This window comes from Anarrhichthys ocellatus, unplaced genomic scaffold, assembly GCF_004355925.1.
Source record: "Anarrhichthys ocellatus isolate YVR2014 unplaced genomic scaffold, GSC_Weel_1.0 scaffold3, whole genome shotgun sequence".
NCBI lineage: Eukaryota > Metazoa > Chordata > Actinopteri > Perciformes > Anarhichadidae > Anarrhichthys > Anarrhichthys ocellatus.
Genome location: NW_022280033.1, coordinates 8,506,149 through 8,528,096, shown reverse-complemented (window position 1 = coordinate 8,528,096; position 21,948 = coordinate 8,506,149). Strand labels below are relative to the sequence as shown.

Genomic DNA, 21,948 nt, shown 5'->3' with positions numbered 1-21,948 from the left:
TAACGACAAGTCCCTTTCTCCTCCCTCTGCCTCCTTGTAAATTTGCATTAGCTCATGCCAATCAGTCATCAGGCTGTGGGGTGATACGTAGTGACAGGGTGATTGGTCCTTAGTTCCTTTGACAGTGAGTCACACAATAGTGTGCCTTTTGGGGAGGTGAATTGTGCTGTGCCACCAATGTAATAGAGAGCTCAGAGATTATACAGTATGTAAATACATTTAATCATACCCAAAATCTGAAGATATTGTCACAATTTCAGTAAAGAAATACTGTATGCAATATATATAAACATACTTGGTACACTTTTTCATTAGCATTGTGTACCAACGTCTGCATTTTTGAAGTTTTCTAAGTAGGCTTACTATTTTCTTGTGCATTGTGAGTTGACAATCAACACCACACTCAAAAATCAAGCAGATTTAACATCGAGTATTACTTTCTTCACTTTTCCAGTGTGAATGCCCTGCATACTTAAAACATGATTATAACTAGTGTCTAGTATGAAATCAAATCATACAAAATGGTTTTATCGTGTTTACACTGTCACAGTCGCATTTCATTTCTAAGATATTTCAAACGTATTAAAGGCAACACCAAAATTCATTACATACGTGCTCAGACAGCCAACTGTGGCTCACTCAAGCATGGATATAAAAATGTAGGTAGGTACAGAATTATACCTTCTTTTTGAGCGTGCACACACAGACACATAGTAGAGTGGCTAGTAGAAGAGCTTGCAGGGCTACTGTACCAGAACGTCACTGATCTGCTCTGATGAAGTGACGTGCCATTTGTTCAGCCAGGAAGTTCCAAGTAGTAGCAGCAGTGAGCGGAGGGTCAATGGGGGGCATTGCCTACAAGTAGATGGCTGTGGCTCACACCTTAATTAATCTACTCTCTGTGTTGCCAGGCATCCCATTCATCCCTTCGCATACACAAAGGTGCACGTCAAGCATATGTCAACCTGCTCTGGCACTCCACGCCCATCCCATAACGCAGTTTGTGTTGGTGTGGCAGCTCAGGATACGTCCCTGACGAAGATGAGAAGTGACACACACCAAACTCGGTGTGTCCCCCAGTCAGCTCCGGTGGCTCGGGGCCTGTCAATTCCAGCTCTGTCAGTGGCACTGGCTCAATGGCAGTGCCTGTGACACATGTCACAAAGTTTTAAATGTCTGCTCTTTTCAGCAGGATGGCTGGGTGCGCGCCGCAGCCAGGGGAAGGATGACATTTTGTGTCGTGCGGGGGGGGGAACTTGTTGTGGCTCCCCTCTTCCTACCTCCTCCGGCTGTCAGCCCCAGTTTCCTCTGAGCATATCAAAACACAGACAAATAAACCTTGTCATTTTGAAACGCCGGCACTAGTGACCAGGCTCCTGAACGGCATGTCAGCTGGAATATGGTCACACAGTCCCGTAGGAAGTGGCGTATACGCGCAGGCTGGCGAGCGTGCATACTCTCACATGCACACAATTGTTAAGCAAATAGAAGCAAGAAATAAACCGACATAGTGAACAAACATTGCATGAGGCTATCTCTGACCTTTTTTCCATCGGCCTGTGGATGATTGACGTGCAAGACTGAAGCTCAACATGGCTTCTTTCAAATCCAAAATACACGTAGAGCAAACATCTCCTCTCGATCTCATCACCATGGTTTGTCCAGCTACTTCATCTATAAAGGAGCAGGGAATGTAATCAAGCCTCATGGCAGTCAGGGACATCTTTTATAACTACTTTTGAGGTTGTAATTATGAGTCACACATGGCTATTAAAATGTTGATTGGCTCTTTTCGCTCTATAGGCTTTACACAGGAAAAAATATGAATGTCTTGGACATTTCATCATTACAATCAATACAGTATATTACGGTGGCAGAAGGAATTAATGTGAAGGAACCTGAGTACCTTAAGCTCTGGAGCAGTTTGAGAAGAGACATATGTTAGACAAACCCTTTTAATCACTTGAAGGATTCCAGCTAATACAATTTTGTGTCAGAAATATGACATCATTCATGTCAAAAATTTAGATTGGAAGGTTGCCAAGAGAACTTAAAACTAAGATGCTAAAAGATGGCAGCATTATTGTTGTAATAAGGTATTAAAAATCACAATAAACACATTTACAGTGTACAGTGATCATAGACATATTATAAAATAAAAACATTAAAAAAGCACTACAACTGTAGAGACAATATTCCATTAGATGCAATTTTCTGAAGAGTAGGTCTTATTCTTTGTTTGCAGTACATCACATTGCAATGCAAATAATGAAGGGACTATTTCAGCAAGAAGTATTTAACTGGTCGAAGACACACAGTGAGGGAAAAGGCAAAACAACATGGAAAAATGGCACCATAATACATAACGATATACCTGAAAGGCATACTTGGTTACAACTCTGTTCTTCATTAAAGCTAGTATTGGAATGTTTTTTACATTAAAAGCTGCATTTGATACATCTCTACACAACAGAAACTGACCAAAACATCACTCAGATATCAGAAATATGTTTTTAGAGACACAAAGACAAAATTCATTCAATAAAATGCATTCAAACAAAAGAAGGGAAAAGCATTTTGTAGTCTGCCACAAACTAAACAAGATAAACTGAGCACGCCTTGGGAAATCTTGTTACGTTGTCAAACTCTTTGCAATGTCTTAATGTTTTAATCAGCAGGTATATATGTCTTTGTGTGGGAGAGAAAGAGAGAGAGAGAGAGTGTCTAAAACAGAGAGAGAATGAGAGAGATGAGTCCATGTCAGGCCCCAGGTGTGTGTGACCGTCACCCCTTTCACCCTTGATTAGTGGCGGTAGTGGACGGGTGATCCATCATGGCTGTCAAAGAAAAGGATACAATTGGCAGGCTGTGTTTGTCACTGACTGTGTGTAAGAGAACCAAAAAGAGAGCGACAGAGACTGTCCTCGCTTGTGTGTGTGTGTGTGTGTGTGTCTGGCGTTATACGGTTGCTGATGCTTAGAGGCAATCATGTCAGTGGGAGTGTCATCTCTGACTCTGAGCTGGAAGCAGGGAGGCAGATGCAGACCCAGCACAGCAGAGGAGGCCGTAACTATGGGGCTGGATTACGAACTTAAAAAAACCCCCATTCCCCTTACATAACAAATACTTTTGATGAAGTTAAAAATCTTTTTCCAGTGGGAGATCAGGTGGCTCGATTATCACCAGTCGTTCTGACAAATAAAAGATTGATTTGATCCTCTTTCCTTCTGCTGGCATCCCTTGTCACTCATGTCCCTCTTTGTGCCTGACCAGCTGTCCATCAGAGTTGATCGTTTCGGATGAATCTGTTTCCTTCTGAGTGCTTGCCATAGTAGATGTAGCGACACTTGGCGAATACCCCTAAAAAGAGTGAGAGAGATGCAGGTGAGGAGAAGGTCTAGTTATAAAAATAATAAGAAAACATATATAATTCAAAATTGAAATGAATGCATTGACATCCTTTTTTTCGTAAGACCTTAAGGACACGGACGGTAATTCTCAGTGAGAAATGTTCAATGTAAACAAAACCGTGTTTTGGGCAGCTTTAAATGGCCGGACTGAACTGAAGGAGAGGAGAGGTGTTGCTGGGAAGGATGAGCATCTTGTTCTAGAGAAGCACCAGTGTGGCCTCAGGAGAGAGTCCTGAAAGTAACAAGGTCATATCCACCTACATCTCCCACACAGACACAAACACACTGGCCCATCACAGCAAGCAACTACTCAATTATCAATAGGCATTGCATTTGCGTATGTGCAGGTAATAGGCTAATAAAACACACTAGACAATAGAGGAGTTGAAGAACTTGCTACAGTATCCCTTTTATGCAATACCTTGCATTGTGCAGCTGCAACTAAGAAGTTGCATGTATAATATGTATCTACTCTACAGCATGAACAGGGTATAGTTAAGCAAAGGTAAGGTCATTTAAGAAGCCACATGCCCTCTATGCAGTTCAGAGGATGAATGCAAGATGGCCGTGCTTTCTTGTTGCCGTCCAGGGAGAGGGCTGCCCAGAGTTCTGTGGCTTGTCTGCTCTGACTCTGATGTCACAGCGCTCCCACTGCCACTTGATGAATGTGGCAGGGCTGCGGCTAGGTGTCACCTCTCACCAAATGAGGCAAGGACAAGTGGCATTAGTGCTGTCAATGATCCTCTGACAGCAGAACAGATACAGCTTTCACCAGGCTTTTTAAATAGACATCAAGTGTATTATAGCAGGAGGGGGGCCGGGACTGAGACAGGGCAGAAAAGGAGAGACTTATGGGAGAGGCGGTGTCGCAGAGGGATGAGGGGTGCTCCAAGCGCTAAGTCCAATCACATAATCCAAAGAGACATTGTCAAGGGCGGGGAGAGAATGGCAACTAAGTGACAGAAAGCAGAGATAGGGACAGAGATACTGGTGCCATATTAGTGCCGAGCATATTCTGATGCCACCCTCAATTCTAACCAAACCTGACACATCGCTCTCGTTCCCCCCACTCTCTCTGACTCTTCAAAGTAGGCTCTACCAAGTCACACACACACACACACACACACTCACATGCACACATATACAGTACGCAGACGTACACACAAGCACACACCAGTCCCTCGCAGCAGAAGTGGGTGTTCTGTCAGCCGGAGCAGCAGTACAGCAGCAGCAGCAGCAGCCCACAGGCCTGAGGACAAGCTCAGTCAATCTAAATCTGGACTTTGTAGTGGAGCAGTGCTCATTTCCCCTCATAGCCCAGATACTTGAGGTGATCCAAACACTGAAGTGTGAGGAGCTGTCACCTCAGATAAAATCCGGGACCAGTTCCATGCCTGCCTGCTCCCCCGGTGTGTGAGGGGTACATATAGTATGTGTGTGTGCATTGCGCTTCTCTGACAGTGAGGAGGTTGTGGAGGGGGCGGGGGTGAATTCCAGCTGCCGTGATTTGCCCGGGGATATAGGTGCCACGGCTGGAGACTGGGCTTGACACCACAGGACTCAGGGTGTCTCACAGCGCTATGATCACATGGGCGCCAGGCCTTTCACATATTCACAGCTTACCCAGCGAGAGCCTCACTCTCTCCAGGAGCGGGGCCCTTAAAGAGATTACCCACTGAGGTACCAGAACCAAGACTCCGATAATACATTACCTGGAGGGGATATATTTGTAAGTTGCAACCAAAGCCTTTCAGAGATAACCTTCACAGATGAAGGAACTAAAGCTAAAGGCTCCTCGAGTCTTCACACTCTGCTGAGCTCGTCACTAGCCTGTGGGGACTGAGAAGGATTGGAGGGAACACATTCTGAGAATCTCCAGCACCAATCAGAAAACTCTGGCGGTGTGTGACCTGTAACTCTCCAACAGCTCTTTAAACAAGAAGCTATAACTGTGATTAAAGGAGAAAAGGAAGAGTCAATTAAAGGAAAGAGCAAAACAAAGAACAGGGATGAGGTCTGTTTCCCAGTGGGTGAAAAAGCGCCTCAAAAAAGTGCCTCTTAATTTTCAGTGCAACCTGGCTCAAGCGCTGGATACATTGCAGCACTACATTAAGCAGTGTGTTTTGGGCATAAACACATTCCAGTTCGCTGCATTTCCCATCACAGCGAGAGCTTGCTCTTATTACGAGAGAAACCAGAGAAAGATGGGGTGGTTGGAGACACAGAAGGGAATAGCTAAGCCAAACTCACTCTTACATAACGCCTCTGAGGCCACGCTCACGCCTGTGGGGTTTCGCCTGATGAACGGATACTTAATAACAAGTGGTTCAGTGCCAAACCCGGTAGTCGGCAATATGCTCTGAGTATCCTAAGCCATGGATGAGCAAACTTGATTCAACACCCACACTCTCAACCATATACACATTGCAAACCCATACACACTTTCATGTCACGCACACAAAAATAGCACACAGTGAGAACAGCGGGAGCAGCCATTAAAATGACAGCTTAACAAAGCGATGTGGAGGCTACTGTTTCCATCATGCCCCGGTGGAGGAACAACCAGGCCTTTGTTCTGCATATGTCACGCGGCACCTTGTTGTTTTTAAGGGGAGCAGCTAACCATCTTGTCTTTATTAAAAGGACGTACAGTCTATATCTTGTATCTTCCTCTTGGTGAATGTTGCAGTGTTAGTTCATACAGTCTGGTCTTTTCAGAGCTGATTACCCAAAGCATGTGTCCTCTCTACGGGGGCTTGATGGGCCATTCTGCCACAGTGCCAGTAAGCCAGCTGTACAAAGCCTCCACAGTGCTCAAATATCAAATCAACACATATGGTAACAAAAGTTTTTGTTTTTTTTCTTGAACATATCAATCTTCTAGATAAAGTATAAGGGCACTAAACCAATCACTGCAGACAACTGAAGACTCTCTCTTGAGTTCTGACAAAGGTGTAGTCCATGATACTTTATTGCTTTGTTGTAGCTGCAGAGAGTTGTGATGTGGCACACAGTATATAAAAAATATAATATATTGCTGCTATATTAAGCTGGAATGCAACTCTAGACTACTTCACTCGATTCCTCACCAAAAAGCCAATATTCCCATAGCTCACCGGGCAATGACTTTTTAAATATATATCCTTTCATATTTTAAATACATGCCAGGAGTGTGGGCTGTAAAGATCCGGGTATTTTTCTACCTAAACAAAAGTTTATCTTGAATACCTGCCAAAAGGAAAAGTCAAGGTTTAAGTCTAAAGTAGTAGTGTCAATAATAATGACAACAATAATAATAGTTATGCTTTCTGGAGTGTCAACGCTCTAATATGGGACAGTGGCCTATTCCGTCACTGGTAGTGTGTAGAGGTGCAGGTAGTGTCATTGAGAAAAGGTAAGCTTGTCAGCACTGTAACCCTAATAGTTGCTATTATGGAGATTCCACAGTCAAATTTACATACATGTACTGTACCTCTTAAAACAAGTGAAACATGTTTATCAGGTGAATACTTTGTCCATATGGATTTTCTTTAAGGTTATTCTGTAACATTCAAGTCAAGCACCACAACCAGGGCTTCTGTTTGGGATTCCTAGCCATATACATCACAAAGTCTGCTTCAAAACTCTGCATTTAATCAGCACACACACACACACACACACACACACACAGACACACACACACACACACACGCAGACACACACACACACCCCCACACTTACAAGGGAGAGAGAGGAGGGAGATGGAGTGGGTTTAATGATTGTTCCCTGCATAAAATCAGCTTGACTCTTTTCAAGGGCCATCAATATGTCACAGAAAGACACATCCGACGGATGTAGCTTTTAACATCAAGGTTATCTATTTTCGGCATGAATCCACTCCCTCCACTCCTAGTGTCTGGTATTTTCATATCTATCCTCGCCTCTCAACTGCTTCCACTCTGTCTTTTTCTACACTCTTTACTCTCTTATTTGCTCTCTTTCATTCCTTTTTTTTCACCTCTCTGACTTGCTGATTTTTGCCTCCTCTGCCAAACTGACCCACCCTCTACTTTGACCACTTAGCCGACAATTCCATCACTGCTGCCATCCATCAGGGAAAAAATGCAATGAGAAAAAAAGCCAATTAACAAGTCAATTACACTTTCCGTATTATCTCCAAGGGGTGAAATAACACTGCCGGGCAGGTGGGGGATAGGGTCAGATGGAGCTGGGGGCAAGCATCCATAAGAGTTGGTGCGAGAGTGACTTATGAGCTTGGGGCGTAGGCTGCTGTGAGCCAGGGCTATTATTGTGGACACGATCCATCTCCGGCTGTCCTTTTATCAGTTCAGCCCAACGTCATGAGATGGAGTCGCCACCTCCTCTCTATAGGGAGGCCTGCAGATAGATAACCCCCCTGCGTCCCATAAATCAACAGCCAGTGGACTGTGATTCAGCCCACTGATAGGTGAGCTGGCACACACACACACAGCACATTGCCATGGAGAGAAATTATAGTTTCACTTAGTATTGGTATGCTTTGTGTATGTTAGTGTGTGTAGGTTTGCTAATTTGTATTTTTTCTTGAAATATTTTGAAAGCCACTCATTGAATAAAGGAATATGCCGTCAGTCAGTCAGTCAGTCAGTCAGTCAGTCAGTCAGTCAGTCTGTCTGTCTGTCTGTCTGTCTGTCTGTCTGCTTGTCAGTCTAAAAAGCATCTGTTGCACTATTGTTTTGAAATATTTTCTCTCCCTTGATTTACCAAATCTTTGCTTAATTTTATGTTGTACTGATCTGAATGAAGTTTCATCACCTCCAACGGTGACCTAGAATTAGGCTGCTACTGTGACGGTAATTGTAACTTCACATCATTATGCTTTACACGTGATGAACTGTTTTTATTGCTTTGAAAGGTAGTTTACATTTTGAATGATTTGGTAGTGTATTTTGGGGGAGAGTGAAGGAAAGGGTAATACCGAAAGAAATAGCGCAAAGGGGAAAGTTACTTAAGTATAAGGTATTGATGGCACTAAGACGACGACCATCTTATTATCGTTTTTATGATGCACATTTCTCACAAAAGAAACGTGGGCTTAATATGACAAGTTGAAACTCCTCATCTATATTTACTTTACTAATAGACTCCTCTTTCCACCACTTAACCATTTTAACGGCTCACCTGTCTCTCTTAGGTCTCAAACTAAACTCCTGTGTGTAACTTTGAAAATCAAAGTGACATTTGTTCTCTCCCAATAAAAGATATTTAGTCCATTAAACATAAATAGCTGTCATTATGATGCATGCCCTGAGCTCAGGCCTTCCCTGTTTTCCTCCTGGCTGTTTACTGCGGCCAAACAACTGCAGCGCCTGCATGTTCTCAACTTCAGCGTATTGATTAAACTTTTAAATAGCTGCCATATAACCCTGGGACATCAGGAAGATTAATTTGTGTCAATGTTCATCTGTAATTCATTAGCCATTTATACTCCCCACATCCACACAGGCTATCAGGGAAATGTGCCCCATTTTTCACCCAGACAGAGGCTGGGGAGAAGGCAGAGAGAAAGAAGGCAGGGATTAGACTGCCTACAACAGAAGGAGTACTCTAACCAGCCAAGAGTGCATAGCAAGGCATGCAGGACAGTAAAACGTTCAGCATGAATACTAATAAATGCACGCTTATAGACAGTACACGGTGCCATTTTATAGAAATAAGAGGAAAGGTACCCACTATTAGATATCAATTGCTAATTGATTATAATTTGCAGTAATAGTCGAGCCCCCGTGATGATATGCCTGTCTGTTACACATAGAGAAAGACAGCCTAACTGCTGCCTTCTTTGTTGACATTTGATGAGGCTCCGACGTCAGACTTTCCAAATACTTGCCTGCCATGTTGTGTACTTCCTGTCCGTCAGCAGTGGTTAGTCTTCCACCCAATTCTCCATCGCAGTACTGACACAAATGTATACAAACACATTCTTGAGCTTTAATTCATTGTGATGTACTGTGTTTTTGCTCCCATTGTCGGAGCCCCAACTTTCATTTCATTTCACTTCAGGGATCGAACGGGATAGAAAAAAAGATTTAGGAACTGTGTGCATGACTCAGGTAAAAACGACACACATACACAGAGGGCCAACAAGGGTTAGAAAAGAGGGAGCGAGTGTGTGAGTGGGAGATGGAGAGTTGAAAGATTTGCTATTGCCACAGGCTGATAGCCTGTCAGGGGGAGGTTGCTGGGTCGTGACTCAACCAGCTTTGATCAATACAAGGTTGATTTTGCCACATGATTCTCATGCAATGGATCGCACACTTTATGTATCGGTTATATTTCAAGCTTATCGGCAACATTGGTTCAACTCTGAAAAATGACACTCCATCACTGTCGGTCCACTAAATGGCTATAATCAAACACTTTAAATTGAGGATGGCATTATTCATTGATGGGTGAATTACAGTTAACCAGATAAATGCCTATCAGTCTTTGTACATCCAACTTACGAGGATGGGAAGGAAATTGAATCCTGGGGCGCATACATTTTGACTGAAGAAAGAGATTACCGTTGTGGGGGGTCTAATGAAAAAATGGCGAAATTAATTTCAGTGACATTTATTCCACAAAGAGCCAGGAGAGAATACTGGTTACAGTAGCTCTGGAGTCAGGAGATAAGAGGAGAGTTGTTTAAGGCGGGAGACTGAGACAGTTTACAAAGTCTTAAATCCCCTTGGAGCGCCTTTCTCAAGGCATCCAATATCATCTCGGCAACTCACTGACAACACCTTGCATACAAGAAACTCTCTCCTGTAAGCACAATAATGAAAAGTTGGTTATTTACTGCTAGAGCTATTGAAAGGGTTCGTCTACCCTTAAGGGCAAATATAACCACTAATGATGCCAGTAATCATAAGTGCTCATTTTCTCCGTCAACATGTGGATCACAAATCACCACACATGCCCAACACACGGCCTGACACTGATCGATTGTGTTCTTCATTACACCCAGGATTTCTAATTAACAGAAAAGCGCAGATAAGTGGTTGAAATCTCTGACCGAAATAGAAAGAAAAAGTGAAAATTGCAATTAGAGGTTTGGCTGTGTTCGGTAATGGTGCCGTTAATAAGAGCGGCCGGTGAGTCACTCAATGAAGGTTTAATCACTGGGACAGGATTCAATAACAAAGGAGCATAATATTAATCACCAGAGAGTGATAACTTCACTGTTCATCTCTTTGACATTGGAGGAAGGGATGAATTAATGATGCTCGCAATCCGAACACATTAAATAATAATTATCAGGCAAAACAGCATGAAAGGGACTGCATAATGAACCCCATTGTCAGGTCAATTACAACCACATAAAACTGTTCAAAGGGAAGCAGCTTGTTACTAGATAGCCGTACTAGAAAGGACAGCAGTGGCTTTATCAGTGGATGGTGCTGCTGGGTGACCTATTCCCTCTGATATTAGGGCTTAAAATGTGTCGAGGAGTTGAAACACAGTTAATACTTAGAGGGCACAGAAACTTGCTTAAAGCTGTAAAAAGCTCAGCAAGGCGTTCAGCGAGGAACACATTGAAAATTGGTAAGCAAAAGATAAATGACATGACAATGACAATGTTTTGCCGGCTTTAAAGCAACGTCAGTCAGTAAGTGCCACGTTGACTAAACTCAACAACGCAGACAGAGATGGACTTCACGCATCAGCGGACAAAATGGCACCTCGCTACCTGTCAGTGGCAATTTCCATCAAAAAGAAGACGGCCAGAATTTAGCCAGAAACTTCTGCTTGAGTTTTACACATTCCTAAAACATGCACAGATGATAAAGGCGCACATTTGTGCAGTATTTCCTTCCGTCATCACACCATGAAATCGACAATGGTTGTTTCATAAAGCTCTTGCCTAAAGCATCAGGTTGTCCTCTAGCTTCTCTTCTTGAGCTAGACATCAATTACCGCACGGCTTCTACCACTCTGAGACACTCTCTTAAACAAACAGCCTGGCAAGCTCCAGTGTGACACATATCAATACTAATCTGATGTCTTGTTCCACAGTCGCTCCCCTCAGACCCTGGCTGGCTGCACCTGCCTGACCAGAGTGCCCAGGGTTGGCTGTACTCCTTCACACTTCCTTCCCCTGCAGACATCAAACACTTATTACTCCCCATCCTGGCCCTGCTAACTGACTGGCCTGTCTGGGCCACACGGGGACCCCATTATTAGAGTCATTTCAGTGCCCATCCTGACGCCTGTTAGGCAGTTCTCTACCTGGGGCTCCTGCTCCCTGCCTGCCCGACTGAGTGCCTGGCCAGCCAAACAGTGATTGGACATGACATGGTGACAGAAAACAGGGGAGAAGGGCACTAGAAATAAAAGAACAGAGATGGCAGAGTGAGGCGGACAGAGATGGGGAGAGAGGAAGGTGGGTATGTTCGCCAGGGCCCTTGTGGCGTAGGGTGTGCCCATCAACACGGATGAGCGTTAGCCAAGAGCCGCATGTCACAATGATGGAGGGACTGGATCACTCACATCAGAGCTTCATCTGACTGGAAGATATCAATCTCCAGGGCTAATCCAATAGGACATGGTAAAATATCCTTTAACATTGCTCTCCCACCCTGCCTTTGTGTGTCCACTGCTTCTGTCTCTCTCACAGCTGAAAATGTGTGTAACCTTCATTGTTGGACCTCAATCGACCATGCTCATTTTCACATCCCATTTCCTCTGTCTCTAGCACTGACAGTCAAATTATGATGGACAAAACAGTACCTTGACATATGGCATTACGAACAATTTGCCACTACATGTGGCAAGAAAAGAAGAAAAGAAGAAAAGTGCAGATCACAACATATGCGCAGTGTCAAGATCAGGGATTCTAGCTGATTCTAATTAGGGTACAGAGGAAAATGAACCCAAGTGTGTATTCTTTTGTTGTTGTTTATTTTATTCATGATGAGCATTTGGACGTCATTACAATGAGGTGATTATCTGATGGCTAAAACTGGCACATTTACAGAAATTTTGATTAATGTGCGTGGCTCTTATGAATATAAAAATGACAAATCGATCTAAATTATTTACAGAACAAGTATATATAGCAGTAAGCCTGCACGTAAACCGAAAGAAATTGCACTTGTTTTTAATATAAGTTTAAAGTAATGAAAAATGTATTCTTGGTGACATCATACACTGCTCATATTTATGGTTGTGTCAAATAACAGGCCGTCATTTCATGCCAGAATTTAAACTAATGAACCCACAGTAGCCAATCAGGTGTGAGGCAGAGGTGATGATAGGTTTGTGTTGTGTGGAATATTTCATTCCCCTCCGGCCTCCCTGTGCCACATTCAGACGGATGGCTCCACTGTAACTCTACTTCTCTTAATTAATATGACATATCCCCTGTTCATATGCAGAGAGTGAGGGAGGGGACAGAGATGGAGGTACGAGGGAATGATTAACTGTGGATCTGTTCCTCCTTGTGAGAAATGATTCTGCCTCTACTGCTCTCCCCGGTCCTCCCTCCTCTCCTCTCTTCATTTCCGCCTCCCTCACTCTCCCTTTTCTGTGTCTCTCTTTGGCTCACTTCATGTCTTTCAGTTCCCTCCCCTCTCTTTCGCCTTATCCTCACCTCTCTCTTCTCTCCTCTCCCCCTGACACTCTCGGACTGTCCCCAGACCCCTGCACATCTCCTGACAGCTAGAATAATAATGCTCGTACATCACTGCCCTGAAAAGTCCAATAACCTAAATCTTCACTTGCCACACACCCCGGGACTCAATTACTTTATTGACATGTAATCTTCATAAGGGGAGAAATATTGAGCATGTAAGGTCAGCCGGTTATGAAGACATATTATCATATTATCTGCATGAGTGTTGTAGGGGCTAGGACCTGACAAAGCTAATTATAATGGTACATGTTTCAGAGCTCAGAGCGTATTATCTGCTTGGCTGCTTGGTTGAGCCACAGCTGAGGTATAGAGGATAAGGGGATGAGATTTCAAACCTAAAAGGGGATGGATGTCATCTCAGGGCATGGGAATTAATGAAGCCAAATATTATTGACCGCACATCACAGCACTAATATCTTTGATTTGTTCATTGTATTTGTCAGGATTAGCTCGCCATAGTCTAATGGCTAACAGCATATCACAATACAAGCTGACCGAGGAGGCAATTTCCAAAACTGTACAATAACGAGAAGCCATCCCTTCAAGTATCGTATAAAAAGTGCAAATAAGCTGTTAGTGCTGTAGCTTGAGCCGTTCCTCAGCCAAAATGTCACAGTGGGTTAGTGATGGCAGGAAGGACAGATGCCCATGGCTGTGTTATCGCTTCTCTCTCAAGGTTAACTTAATATCATCGGCTCTGCTCAGCTATTACAATCTACTGCCTGCTACATAATGCAAAAACAATAACACAAGCAATGGTACAACATACAGTATAGAGGTACTCCCATGAAACAATGTATTTACTCTTTACCACGAGGGTATAATGCAACGGACAAAAATTGTAACCAAGCTCGTCATTTTAACCTGAAACACATGGAAATGGATCGTAGGGCACAAAACAAACCCTTGGCTAGCCCTGAGATGTTGCATCTCAGGGTCACAATGTACAAACAAAGAATCCCGCTGCCAGACATGTGGACATGTTCATTTCACTTTATCCAATATCATGCCCTCTTCGCCCATCTCTGTTGTCCAACCGTCTAAATCCTTCTTTCAGAACTGCTGCTGCAGAGGATGCCTAAAATGGTGTGGAGCAGTTGGCAAACACGGCCAAGGGTTACGTGTTAACACTTACCAATGGTGTCAAATGGAGAGACATATTTTAGCTTTCTTTTGAGGGTCTCCAGGCACTCAGCACTCCAAATAACGGAAAAGTTTTTAAAGTTTTCAGTTTCATAATAAAATTTGTACTGTACTGTTCCCCTGGATTTTGTAATGAAGCACGTATTTTACAGCAGTACATAACCATCTGCACAATCAAATAATTACATCTCTCTGTGCAGATATGATATGATTTGATGGCTAACAATTCTGAAGGTTTAGTTTTGAGTACACACTTGTCCTGAGGGAGGGGAATGAAGCAAACAGACTTTTAAATCACAACAATCTGCGATAAATTCATGTGTTTGACCAAAATGACTCAGTCAATCCAATCATCTTGCGCTGGAGCGACATAACATGCCAGAAACTATCTGCAAATTAAATAATGATGGTAAAATAATGTGTCTGCTCATATTATCATGACAAAGAAACCTGCTCCATCTGTTTAAAGTAGCTTTGGCAAATCAGAGTGACAGATTAAAAGGTTGTTTTGGACTTCCTAGCATTATAGTGACCTTGCTCTTTTCATTGGTTGAGCTAGAATGTTGATGCCATAGACATGAAAGACCTGCTACTTCCTGGCTCCACTTTATATTTTAAGAGAGATTAAATCCATGTCAGTTCAACAAATTCGCTGTGACACTCATATCCAGTTAACCTTATGGACTTTAAGGCAAGGCAAGACAAGCTGACCCACAAATCTGCAACACTGCGTGTGTGTTTGAGGCAGCTCGGACATTGTTCATTCAGTTGGATAGTGAATGCGAAGTAAATAGAAGCCCAGATCCATAGCACTGGAATCCAAGCATATATGTTAATGGCCTTCTCTTCTCTTTACAAGCAGCAAATCCAAACAAGGCTTCCACACAGCCCGATGCAATGAATAATCTAAATGGCACTTAATGTGAGCTATGCTGATACTCTGACAATAGTTTGTGTTCAGACATCACATCTTAGTGTCTCCCAATTGTATATTGATGCCTGGGCAGTTGACAATAAATCACTGGATTCACCAGTGAGTGAGAAAACAGTTTAGACAATGGCCCAATGGAGCTTACCGTAATTGACAGATGAGTTCAGCTCTTTCCGCCACAATAGCTTTGGAGCATTGAGGATACCTGGCAATGAGTGTGTCAGTGTGTGTGTGTATGTGTGTGTGTGTGTGTGTGTGTGTGTGTGTGTGTGAGTGCGTGTGTGTGTAACAATGCAACATGTTCAATGTTGCATTGAACTTCAAATCGTAAAAAATGTACAGTTTATTACAATTTGGTTTTACTTTCGTAGTTGTGGCCATCATTATGGATGATAGTAAAATAATACTCACCAAGATAATCAGAGGGATCTGGGAAAGAGGCAATCTTGCAACAATGAAGTCAAAGGGGGCAAGTAATATGAGCAGTCAAACTATAATCCAGGTTCAAAAAAAACAGGTTGGTCAACCTTTTTGAAAAAGAATAGGAGAGCAACCAGGGAAATGATGAACCAAACTGTAGCTTGTAAACACCCATCACTGTTTATAGACTGACTTCCTGGGTCAACTTTGACCTACCGTACTTGTCTGTACTTGAAAAGATTTCCTATGCAATGAAACATTTCAGGCACATTCAGTGGATTAGATAATCTGGCTAAACTGTTTAAAAGCTGTCCACTTGCCAGATACCAGCAATTACATTTGTGAGTACAATGTTGGAGTTTCCTCTCCAAGATATATACGTGCTGTCATTACTATGGAGATAATGATCAGAATTGGGATTATATTTTCCAATGCAAAAATACTAAAAGGTGTAGAGTATGTGATACATTTATGTAAAGACAGTAGACTTACAGTACATCATAACCTCAATTTTGGCAAATGAATCGTGCCTTTAGTTTTACTAAACGTTTCTATAATTTGTGGTGTAAACGTTTGACTCAGTGTGATGCTATTCATTTGTAGGCAGTGCTTCCACGTGTGTGAATATCTGTCTACTCAAAAACATTCATCTGCGTGTTTGTGTTTATATACTGCATAGTTAACCGGGGAAGGTGGCTTTTTCGGTGTGTGATTGCCACTTGGAGCCTGTCTGCTAACAGGACACCACTTTATTTAGCTCTGTAAATTATCACTGGTGGCCCCTTTTCTCTCTACATTTTAGTGAATCAATGGCATGTATAGCTCCGTTACGATCATGTCTTACAGAAAGGTTCGGTGATGTAGCATAGCTGTTAAGACATGCAGAATGTGTTGTCAACCAGCATGGTAAACTGCCAACCAAGTGAATTGGAATCTAATTTGTTGGAGCCATTAACCAGACTAGAATTAAAGCATGTTTTCATCTTGAATGATTACTGTGTGAGATCAGTTACCCCAGAATTACGATCTACAGTCTACTTAAAATATAATGTATCAAAAACATGCTGATTAAGACATATGACCCTTCATAAACCAACAAGACAAATATGTTTAGCAGGTATTGCATCTCATTTTGTTAACTTGCAGTATCATACAATCAGAAATATGAGGTATTGTGTATCTCTGTATAAACATCACTGGTAATATACAACAATTACAAAGCTACAATGACTTATTGAGGTCTGATCCTGTCCCCTTTAGCATGACAAGTTGTCCAGCATCTGCCAGCATGTTAGCAGCTATTCATCAGAATGAAGGGCAGCGAGCGCCCTCACACAGACAGACTCCGCCTGCTCGCCGAGCAATTTGTTTCAAAGGGTACTGACACAGAAACTGGTGGACCCAACATCCATCCTGCTGTAAAAATATCCAAAACCATCTGGCAGCTAAACCCCATCCTAAATTACTATGATGGACTCCCACCTTTAAAGGCTACAAAAACCCTGCTCCAACTTCTGACTGAAAGTATGGCTGGAAAGCACATGCCGCATCTCAGTTATCCCGAAACCGCAACAACAAATCATGGTGGAAAATGAATTATAGTATAGCTGCATTAACAAAAACAATTTCAGAGCTGATTCAAGCTATCTACTTTGGCTGATTTATGTTTTGCTACTTGAGAATGACCAGTGCAACTGGGAAGTAGACCAAAGTCCAAAACACCAGCGGTGTGTTTTTCCAAGAGGGTTGGGCCAGCTTGGCAGAAACTCATGTCCTTGTCTGTTGGTTTGACACATCAGAAGTAGAAGCCAACATATTGCCTCAAACTTGCGTCTTTGTGCCTGAGCAAGTTTTAACGAGTGAGTCCAGTTGGGTTTGTATCATCATAAATAACCGGTTTGTCTGTTGTGGTCTTGGACGGTAAAGATTTAGGAGGCTACATATTATCCTGCTGCTGAGAAAATGGTTCAAAGCTTGTAATCATCATATTTCAGTGGTGATGGATGGAGGAGTTCAAAAGTGTGATCGTTTGCTTTCAGGCTCAGTGTTCAAAATGCTTAATGTCCATTATAAAGTACTGTAGGTGTTCTACAAAAACTCAGTCATTAGATGAATTTGTACGGTCCCTTTAGATTAATAACGTCTACATAGAAAATGTCAAACTTAATCTATGACATTTTTATGGCATCATAATGACATTATTTCAGTCAAAACAATTCCAGCATACGTTAAACTTGACTATGAAACAGCATTTATTAAAGCAGAATATTAGAGAGAGAAATATTTACTTTTACACCACTAGTAAGACAAACTAAGAGACAAATATTCTGAAATGGCTCAGAAGCTGACAGCCCTATTTTTTCATTTTAAGTTTTTGCTGTATACGTCCAACATCAGTTTAAGAACTCAAGACACTCAGGAGACTCTCTCAGCTACATCAAACAGCAAAGGTAAAAACAATAGTGTCACTGACATTTCCCCAAACCCAGCACAAACAGAATTATTCACACACTGTGAGCGGAGAACCATCTAATAACGGAGAGATAATGACACTTGGTGGAAGGCAGCTTTCTCAAAGCAGTTTAGAGCTGGCATGTCACAGTTCGGCAGTTAAGCCTGTCATGGAAGTTGAGGAGGTTATCCTGGCATTTTAATCTAACCTGCTTCTGAACGAGAAAACGTAGAGGTGATTTCCAGGGAAGTAATAAAAAGGACAGGCCCGCCTCCAAAAAATGAGCTCTCATCACTTTGGATGCGGACAGTGCAGTGTTTTGTGAAGTCGCGGTAAAGGATTGCAGAGCCAGTTTGCCTTGTCCCATCTCCCCTCATCCATCTCCATAGGCCGGCTTTAATGGATATTCATGTTGCCGAGCCAATCTACTCCTGGGAGGAATATTATCAAATCATCTGACTTGCATAAAAGAAATAAAGCCTGTCTTCATACTCGGGGAGTATACACCACTGTGATATACAGCAGGCGCTACCTCGCCGAAGAATAGATTGATGGGACTGTATTTTCAGGTCCTTGTTCATTCGAAACGTCTCGGTTACAAAAATGTATATGGAACAGGATTAACAATTAATAGAAATGAAGGTGCCAACACTCACACACACATAGTAAATAATACTTTTTCACATATATATATGTACACCAGAATGTGTATGAAAAAAATGCCTTCATTTTTTTTACTGTTTTATTTTAATTTTGTATTTTTTATTACTTATTTTAATTATAAATACTTAATTACAAGTAAAAGTCCTTGTTTTTTTTGGGAAATGAAAATGTATTATTTGTATCAGCTTAAAGTATTACAATACTTTACATGTAAGCAGCATTTTAATATTGTCAAAATAAAGCTAGTTTTAAATACTTTATATGAATATAAATGTTGAATGTAGAACAATGCTTCATTTTAAATGATCACATGTTTATATGGAAAATCTTAATCTGAAAAGTAACTGGTAATATTAAATCTATGTAATGGAGTAAAAAGTAAAATATTTCTCTCTGAATTAGAGGAAGAGTAGAAATATAAATTTGGCAGAAAACTATACTTAATTACAGTAAATGTACACATCCCACCACTAAAGTACAGTATTGTATATCTAAACATAAATATCTAAGTACTGCCTGTGTGGGCAAGTTTGTATTTTCATACAAACGAATGAGCTCTATTGCAGTTTTTTAATTTCTGTGGCTCTATGTGGAGGAAAGTCTTACACTGTTATAAGAAGCCAATCATAGACACCTCATCAGCTCACAAACTGGCAGACATTGCAAAGAAATTAAACTTTCATGCCGCGACGAGTGCTTGGGAAACATTTTTATGATCTCTGTAGCCAGGAAGAAGGCCATTTACTTTGTCAATTCACCTCGTAGAGCTTGGTTCAGAGGCTCACTCAACACATGCTCATGGTGTGCAGCTGGCAGAGGGATCTGTATGTATCATGCTCTATGAAATGTTTCATCATCTGTCGTTTCTCGATGTTGAACACATGCATTGTAGTTTAAAAAAAAAGGTTTACAGAAAGCAGCTCTGCAAAGGGTACTCTGGACTAGTGTGGAGGAAAAGCTTACACTTTGTTCTTTCCATATGCCTCATTTCAGTTGTGTGGGGGCCAGTACAAGTCTTTATGTTTTAGAGTGATGTTTATCAGGGGACAGATCCTGCTGGTATAATCATTACGAGGCTGAGTGAAATGTCTTGCTGAGCACGTACATGTGTCTAATGGGAAACGTCAAAAGGTGCTCTGTCTTTTCTCACCATGTTCCAGAGAGAACATTTCCATACTCGTGGAACATGCCGAGGCAGTCCAAACCAGAACGGGAAGATTATCGGCAGAGAGATGAGAGTAGAATTTCATTCATGCTACATATACAGAGTAACATCAAAGAGAAAAGAACAGAGTCCCTCAAGATAAGCATGGAAAACAACTCCAGAGTACATAAACAGATGCATGACGTAATGCATCAATTAATTTACCAAAACATTCCGTAACCAGCAGCACATGTGTTCACTGTAAATAACAGGACTTTTTGAAAAAGGTAATATCTGTATTATAACAGCATATAATCCAGTTATAAATAATATAATCAGTTGTGGTTATTAATCAAGTAACACTAAACCGACATTAGGGAACTGTATATATATATATATATTTTTTTAAACGTCAAACTTACTTTTAGTTTTACTAAGTGCATTGTGCAACATTAAGTCATCAGTCAAACCAACAACCTTTTAACCTTTAGCTAAGTTTCAAAACTATCAGTTTAGTCATCCATTAGTCATGTATCTCATCCAGATGTCTGGTGGAGGAAAGGAGGGGAGGAGGAGATAGCAGCAGGTGTAGATCTCTCTGAGCCCAGCTGAGCTTTAAAAGGCAGTGCTTAGCACCCACAGCTCCGTCATCTGGCCTCTCCCCTGTCTCCGCCAGCCTTTCGACAGCCCATTCCTCATCATTTACCCCTTTTTGGCAAAGCCCAGAGCCCTGCTAATGGGCTGCTCTGAATGCTTCCAGATGTTTGTTTATTTGTTGTGCAGCAACTATAAAACAGTTTACTCTTAGTTTGGATCTGTTCCCGTTGCTCCATTTTTTTTTGGGGGGGGGGGGGCTGAGGGAGCGAAGGGGAATGTAGCAGGATCTGCGGTGCGGATCACCCCGACATCTAATGAAAGCGAGCCGACAAACAAATGTGAGACGCCCCATGGGTGTCGTCAGAAGGAGTTTTTTTTTTTTTGATTTGATGGCAGCTTTCCTCTTGGGATTTTAATAACAGTTGTGCGCCATTTAAGATACATACATACAAAGTAGCTGGAAGCAGGCCCAGAACAACAAGATTAAAAGGGCCCAGGGCTCGTACTGTAAGGCAGATTTCAGGCATTTTTCCTCATCTGTTTACTCTACTTGCACAAATATATCCCTTTCATTTACCGCTGTCCCGGCTGAGGGATGGCCTACTCAAATTTAAACTGATACCTGTAAAAAAAAAAGTAGTAAATAGTGCATAGCATATTTATTGAAATATACAAAGGAAATGAATAGTATTTCATTACGATCTCTTATGTGTACATGGATATCAATCAAGTCTGAAGCATTCTTTTTCATACTTCTAAACTACAGTTCTAATCAGATCTATGAAATAAACTTGTGAATCACACTTTAAAATGTGACATCCTCGACAAATGACAAGCTGGTAATAAATAACCAAGCACAACGTTTACATGTGGCTGTGGCTTAATCGTATGGTATAGGCCAGTCTTCAAGAAGACACACTTTAGGCTGGCACTCTTTTTTGGATGAATAGATTTAGAGTTGTGTTGACAGTTGGACCAGTACTGAGAGTTAGAGCCATGGTGACAGTAGTGGAGGATCCTCAGGCCCCTCTGCCAGACTATATATGCCACTCCACTCCATGTCACGCCTTCACCAAGACACACTGGAGCCCCCACCCTCCTCCTTCACTTTGTCTTTTGTCTAGCGCTCTCTCATTTTTAATTCTTGTCTTTTTCCAGTGTTTAACGCGGGTCCTGTTGCTGTCTTTTCATCTCTCCTTCATCTTACCTCTGCTATGTCTATTGCTTGTCTGATCTGGTCTATGAAATCTTGATTTAGATTTAACTACCACAACAGCACACCTTTCGCTGTCATCCCTCCTCTCCCTCCTCCCTGCCTTGTTTTGCTCCGTCTCCTCCAGGTTGACTCCTCCACCAACCAAGACAGGAGCTATATCCTGGAGTTCTGTCCTTGGTTTCCACCCCTCCTTCTCTGGGCAGTGACCTGCCAGCGCTGCCCTCCTCTGGGAGCTCCTACATGCTGTAATTACCTCTGGCACCCAGGCTCTTGGGCTTCCACACAGGTGACACAGTGGAGGGGGAGGGTGCAGAGGG

The 21,948-nt window shown here is 42.1% G+C and overlaps 1 protein-coding gene across 3 annotated transcripts in view; it reads right to left on the bottom strand.

Annotated features, from left to right (window-relative positions):
* Positions 1-412: 412 nt before the first annotated feature.
* The window catches only part of lrmda (leucine rich melanocyte differentiation associated), a 189,443-nt gene continuing 167,907 nt past the window's right edge, over positions 413-21,948 (bottom strand). For 2 of the 3 annotated variants that reach the window (XM_031877238.1, XM_031877245.1), the window contains exon 8: positions 413-3,360. In XM_031877238.1, the coding sequence (XP_031733098.1) occupies positions 3,281-3,360 (80 nt within the window). In that variant the 3' untranslated portion in view covers positions 413-3,280. The remainder of the gene's footprint in view (positions 3,361-21,948) is intronic. The other variant, XM_031877254.1, reaches the window with a different exon arrangement.